This window comes from Petaurus breviceps, unplaced genomic scaffold (assembly GCF_028583685.1).
Source record: "Petaurus breviceps papuanus isolate PSGF00001 unplaced genomic scaffold, PetGlider_PUasm1.0 151, whole genome shotgun sequence".
Lineage (NCBI taxonomy): Eukaryota > Metazoa > Chordata > Mammalia > Diprotodontia > Petauridae > Petaurus > Petaurus breviceps.
Window position 1 is genome coordinate 27,723,864 of NW_027185712.1, and position 6,670 is coordinate 27,730,533.

The 6,670-nt window shown below is 41.9% G+C and overlaps 1 protein-coding gene across 1 annotated transcript; it reads right to left on the minus strand.

Moving 5' to 3' along the window:
* Positions 1-3,114: 3,114 nt before the first annotated feature.
* Positions 3,115-4,269, minus strand: LOC138153989 (uncharacterized protein C8orf48-like). The gene has a single exon (XM_069078413.1). The coding sequence runs from the start codon at positions 4,152-4,154 to the stop codon at positions 3,264-3,266; it is 891 nt and encodes a 296-aa protein (XP_068934514.1). The 5' UTR covers positions 4,155-4,269; the 3' UTR covers positions 3,115-3,263.
* Positions 4,270-6,670: the final 2,401 nt, after the last annotated feature.

Genomic DNA, 6,670 nt, shown 5'->3' on the forward strand with positions numbered 1-6,670 from the left:
TATAACATCACTGGAAAACAAAAAAGTTAGTGATTTACAAACAAAAAAGGAATTGTTCAGGATTTCACATCACTTGTCACTTCCATTTGTGAGAATAGTTGAGAGTATGGTATTTTTTAATATTCACATGTTGCTCACCACTTTACTAATGCTTTTGTTGACACTGTTTATTTTTGGGGACTGATGTAGTAACATTACTTGGTAGTGTAGTGGATAAACTGCTGGGCATGCAGGGTGTCAGGAAGATATGAATTCAAATCCAGCCTCAGATACCTGCATGACTGGATGCCTGCATGGCTAGATATTAACTTCAATCTCATTTTCTCAACTGTAAAATGAGGATAATAATAGCACCTATTTCCCAAGGTTGTTATGAAGATGAAATGACATAATATTTATAAAGTTCTACAAAAATTTTAAAGAGCTATATAAATTCTGGCTATCATCCTCATCATCATTATTAATATCATCATCATCATAATGATTATAATTCTTCTAACTAAACAAGAAGGATGATTGCTAGGTAAGGTATAGATCAGTCTTTTTGAAACTGTTCTGTGGACCACTTGATTGGTTCTTCATTATCATTATTAAGAGGCATGGAACAGTCTACCTCCTTTCTAATTAATGTAATAATTCTGAAGGATCCAGAAATGCAGGTTCAATCACCCATTCAAAGGTTTAACTGAGATATGAACAAATCTTGAATTAATTTAGATGGAATGAAGGTCTTTAATCATAGGATGAAGTCAGACAGGACATGACTTATGATTAGAGGAAAGAATAAGACATTATCCTGTACAGGGGAGGGGAACCTGTGGCCTCGAGGTCATATGTGGTCCTCTAGGTCCTCAAGTGCAAACTTTGAATTCCATCAAAGGGCCATACTTGAGGACCTAGAGTACACATGTAGCCTTGAGGCTGCACATTCCCCAGCCCTGTCCAAGGCCAATGTATAATGCAAATCAGTTTGAAATTGACCATTTCAATAGCAATAATTTGAGTGGTGTTTAAGCCAGTGATGAAGGACTGAAGCAGTAAACTGCCCTTTGCTGGGGTCTGGGTGTAGGGAGGAGAGATTTTCTTTTCTCTTTCTCCCAACCTCCATTTTAACTGTTTTCCTTATTTGTTTAAAAAAAAATAGAATGGGAGATTCATGAAGAAGAACTTAAGACCTGGAAAGGCTTAGCATGCAAAGGTGAAGACCTTGTAAAGTTCTAAATGTCAAAAGATCTGGAGCTCCTTTCAGCATCAGGGTCAGTGCCTCTGGAATAATTTCTATGTTGGGAGCTTAGACACAAGGAGGAGACTAGACGCATGAAAGGAAGCCTCAGAACTCTACAAGTGCACTTACCCTTGAAGTCTGGAAGAGAACTGCACCTGAGGTGTGATGTGGCCTCCAAGGGGACACTGCACTTGACAGACTGTTGAATATTCTCTGAGAAGCTCCTTTTGGTTTAGCCAAGGCACTGCTTCCTCTATTTGGCAATAGCATCCCACTAGTATCTCATTAAGGATACTTTCACTTTTTTCTTCCTGCTTCTGAAAAAGTTTATTTTGGAGCAGCAAGTTAGATTAACACTCCAGAGAAGGTGGTACACCTTGGCCTTGGCCTTGGCCTCGCCAAGGTGCTTCATAGGCCAAAATAATCTATCACTTCTATAGAACATGGGAACAAACATGCATTGCAGTAGTGTAATGAGATGCGTTTAAGGGTCCCTGTTGCTACCTAGAACGCTGAACGGGAATGTACTCTAAGCCTTTACAAATCTTAAGTTAATCTTTGAGAACCTCCCATTCTATATTTTTTTTATAAACAAATAAGGAAAATAGCTAAAGGTAAGAATTAAAAGCTTATATACAGATGGCATGTTATTCCCATCCATTTTTATCAAGAGATTAGGGCAACTGATTGATTCTTTAATTCGTTGACTTTCAACCTTATGCCCTTCTCACTAAACCAGAGGAAGAAAGAACAGTGTTCAATTTGTTTGTGGTTAGCCTAAAGAGTCCAGCCTAGGGCCAGAATGTCTAAGGTTTCTGATAAGATTATTTTTTCCCAATGCTTTCTTTAAAGGGGTCTGATTGTGGAAAAGAAGTTCATAATATTGTTCACTATGGGAATCTGAAGTTTCATAATAATAATAATAATAGATGACACATTATAAAAGAGCAGGAAGGTGAATTCCCAAGTGCTAAATATTCAGGGTCTTCAGAAATCCAAGAAGTATTTTCCTTTTCCCATGTAAGGGCAACTCCAGATTCCTCCCCTGCCCCCAAATCTTAACTAATAGCATTTCTTTGCTCCCTTTTTAAAGTATTCTCATTGGCATGGCTTAACCTCTAAATTTAATGTATTTAAAGTTGATATTTTTATTCAACAACATATTAATTTCAACAGATATTTATCAAATGCCTGTCATGGGAAAAGTACTATGCTAGGCACTAATGAAGATGAAAAATGAAGACTTTAGTCTTTAGTCTCATGGGGCATATGATGACATTTGATCAAAACAGGAGCAGGGAGATATATGCATAGTGGAAAGAGGACCTGAATTCAAATTCCAGCTCTTCCTCTTAATATACATGACTCTGAAAAAGTCATTTAGGTTCTCTGAGCCTCAGTTTCTTCACCTGTAAAATAAGGAAACTGAGGCAGATGGCCTCTGAGGTCCCTTCTAGTTCTGTTATAATCCAGCTATGAATTATATACAAAAAACCAAATGTGTTTCAACATAAAACATAAAGTACCTCAGTTCAAAGGAACACATGATAAATACATCACTGTGTGAGTCCTATAGGGTGGAGTAATCTTAGGATGGCCAACACTAGGGGAAGGGCAAGCAAACTTGAGAGGAAGGCTGGTGCCAGATTGTGGAACTTCGACAACCTTTCCTCTGTCATTATAAGCCATATCTATGTTTTCTTTCTCTCTTACGTTTTCCAAATATCACAAATTATCAAGAAAGACCGTGATAAAGTTCCTGACGTTTTCTGTAATGTCAGACTAATGAGGTTACCTTCAAGGCCTTTAGGAAAAAGTTCAGAAAAGACAAATAGAGTCATCATTCGACCGCTCTGCAGAATAGGACAAAATATAGAGTTTCTACTAGATTATTTTTTTTTGAGAGAAACATTTCTTTATTGACAATGTTGTTAACAGCAGGCTGCATCAAAGGGCTTTAGGTGGGGCAGAGGATGGAGATGAGAGGCCCTGATATTTCAATCCCACTTCCTCCTGTGGGGCCAAGCTGAACCCTACTCTACCCAACCTGACCTCGAGCATTTAATCTTGTCCAGATGGTCTCTGGGTCATCTGAAAGCCTGGGAAGGCTTTGGTGGATGTCTAAGATGAAGCTGAGAAGGTCTCTGGTATGGTGATGTTCCTCCATCTTCTCTTTGAGTAGAGCAGACTCTAGGAAGGTCTTTTTCTGGCGCAGAAAGGTCAGCTGGGACAGCTCTCCTCTTTTCTTGGCGCACTCTGGGCACCGGGAACACTTGTGCTCTCTAACTGCTGATGCCTTGCTGGGAGCCGCCCTCAGGTTTTGGAGAAAGATTCTGTTTATCAGCTGAGGAGGAACAACACAGTTGTTCACTTCATCTGTCACTGGCTTCCCTGCATCCAAGCCTAGCTGCTGCCTCTGACGGCTACCCCTCTTTGTCTCCTGAGGGTTCAGCTGATGACGAATCAGGTTTATCTTCCTGGCACAAAAAGCCTGGAGCGCGTCCTCTTCACCCTTTGATGCCTTCATGACATCTGCTTGGAACTTGGGGCCTGTCTGGGGCTCTCCAGTCTGATTTTCTTTGCCCTTGAGAAGCTGGATCCACTTTTGACCCAATTTCTCTTCTAGGGCAGCAGAGTCCAGTGGGTACAATGGCTCATCTCCATCCCTTAAGTCTAGCATCAGCTTCTTGCTCACAGGATAGCTCCCAGAGGCACTGGACTCGGTCTGGCATTCTTCAGAGGGGATCAAGGAGCCAGAGGCTTTGCCCTCACTCAGCTGACATTGTTCTACTTCCTCCACCTCCTCTGTGAAGGACTCAAAGGCCTCACTGGAATAATCGGAAAGAACACTGCTATACTCCACTTCTGACTGATGAGAATCATCCCTGGGCATCTCGGGTGAGGCTCCACCAAGGACCACGTAAGGCATTGCGAGCTCCGGTACCGGGGACACCCCTTCTTCCTCCCGCCGCGAAAGCGACGCCGCAGCCTTCTCAGTTTTCCAGGCAAAGGGGAGGGGCGAGAGCCCCCGCCCCCTCCCCACACACCAACGCCCGCAAGGGAGGGGGCGGGGCTTTTTACTAAATTATGTTTTAATCCATGAAAATCATCAGGCAGCATTGTTTTGATAGATCAGAACTTTTGTCTCTTAAATTATTTTCAACTTATACTCTGGAAACTAGGAGTGAGGGTTTGTTTGTTATTGTTTTTTAAATAGAAAGGGATTTAAAGGAATTTGCTTTGTTACCAAATTTTCAAGTCAGCGGTGAGGCCAGATGGGGCTGTTTTACAAGTTATAGGTAAAATAATCATTACTCTATGGCATATGTCCTTTTATCCAGTGACTTCTCTCCAAAAGCATGGACAAAATAACTAAGACATGTTATATAGTGGATTTTCCCTAACCTTGAAGTCAGGAGAAACTGGATTTGAACACTGTCTCTGACAATTACTATCTGTGTGAAAAGAGACAGACCAGTTATTCTTTGCATCTCAGTTTCTTTCTTTGCACCGTAAGGATAGCATCACTTATCTCACCAAGTTGTTGTGAGCCTCTAACAAGTGAATGTACAAAAAGGGAAAGTGCTGCCTATTTTTTTCCTATTTATTTAAATGAATGAAGTCACTTATTAAGCTCTTACTATGTGAAAAGCACTGTCTAAGCTCTAGGTATAAAAATGGGAAAGTAAGACCTTCATATTCTAATGAGAGAAGACAACACAAAAGGAAGGTTTCACAAATGAGATGGAAAAGTCCCATAGCCCTTAGGGAGCAGTGGCAAAGCAGATAGCACTGCCTCTCTTTAATATCAATTCCTTTGATAAAATCATACCTCTTTCTGAATTATCTGACAGTGACAAGGACTTCAGTGGCAGTCATTTTCTCTTCTGTTTCTTTGGTAGCTATGACCATTTCAGGAGCAGTTGCCATGCTGAGTCTCCACAGGGACTATTTCCCAGGATTATGATTGATGGCAAAGAGCTGGAAGCAATGCTATTTCCAAGGCTCTTCAATTCAGGATCTGTAAGGGCAAGCAAAGTAGTACTTTGCTCCTTGTTTCAGCTAATCAAGTGCCTTTGAGCCTCTTCTTTGATTGTGCCAAGTCTTTTTGGAAACAGTATACGTTGTGTTGCCTTCAATGGGGCTAAAGGAGTTTGGAGACCTTCTCTACCCTTAATAGGCCTAAGGTCATCACATGGAGCCCATGGTGGGAGGAGCTTGCTGAAAGGGTGGAACTGGAAGGGCAGAACAGGAGGGCTGAAACAGGAAGGAGAAGAGCAGATAAAAGCTCGAGCACTAGCTGGGACCAAGCAGAGCTAAGAGAGAGAATGTTTGAGATGTCAGCACTCTGTCTGTTCTGTTTGTTGCTCTGTGTTGGTGTTACTTTGTCAGAAAGAAACACCCTGTCTGTTGAATTGTGTTACTTTGTCAGACAGAGGAACTCTGTCTATTGATTTGTGTTGATTTCTCAGACAGAAAGTGAATTGAGATGATAGTGCCAACAATATGTATAAATATTGTTTTAGCCTTGTTGAGCTTTGTTTTCCTAGAAACAGAAACTGTGAAGTGCTTGGGGTGGAGCAGTCTTGAGCTGTGATATGGAATGGGAGCTGAGAGCTGCATACCTGTGAATCCAGGCAAGAACTGGGAAGGTAGAAGAGGAGTGGAAAGGGTTTGGAAGTCAGCATTGAGTTAAGATGAAAGGAGACTTTACTTTGCGGACTCAGTGATGACTGATGATACTGTAACTTACTGTGATCTGGGGAGGATGGTCTTTGTACCTTCCACTCCCTCTTAAGGATGACTGACTTAAGAATGATTGGAAGCCAGCCTGGAGTCAAGATGAAAGAACACTTGATTTGGTATTCTTTATTGATTGAGGAGATAGTGACATTGAATAATATGTTTTGTTCATGATTATGTGGCCACCTTAGTGGTTGTGGTTGACTTCACAGGGTCCTGTGACTGTTCCCATTAAGTCTGAGGGATAGATACTCCAGATGGTGGGGTAGTGGTCTGACTTGTCTGGGTTACATTCTTTCTTTTGTCTCTCCCTCTAGGTGCCTTGCAGCCAGGTAGTTTGACTTGCTTGACCCATGTGTGGCAGTTGATGGGGAAGATGGTTGTTCCCTTCTCCTCAGGAGTTGCTTCTTGGAATGCTAGCTGTGAGGGCCTGTCTAGAAGCAGAAAAGGTAATCTGGAGAGCTATCACTTCTAGGGCTACTGTGCCTATTTTCCTGTTGGTGGCAATTGGTTAACAGCTGTTGTCAGTGATGAAGAAGGTGGGCTCTTTCTTCACATGACTTCACCCCTCATTTACGACTGTGGGGGGCAGGCTGGAAGCAGGTTTGGGGATTCGAACAGTGTTGCTATTCCTAAGACTTTGGGGTTCAGTCTCCTGGCCTTTCCCATCAGGGTATGAGGGAAGATGGTGGTCAAGGTTCT

What these genes read in the sequence shown, in the direction of transcription:
- LOC138153989 (XM_069078413.1), bottom strand. Translation starts at nt 4,154, where the DNA reads ATGCCTTACGTGGTCCTTGGTGGAGCCTCACCCGAGATGCCCAGGGAT.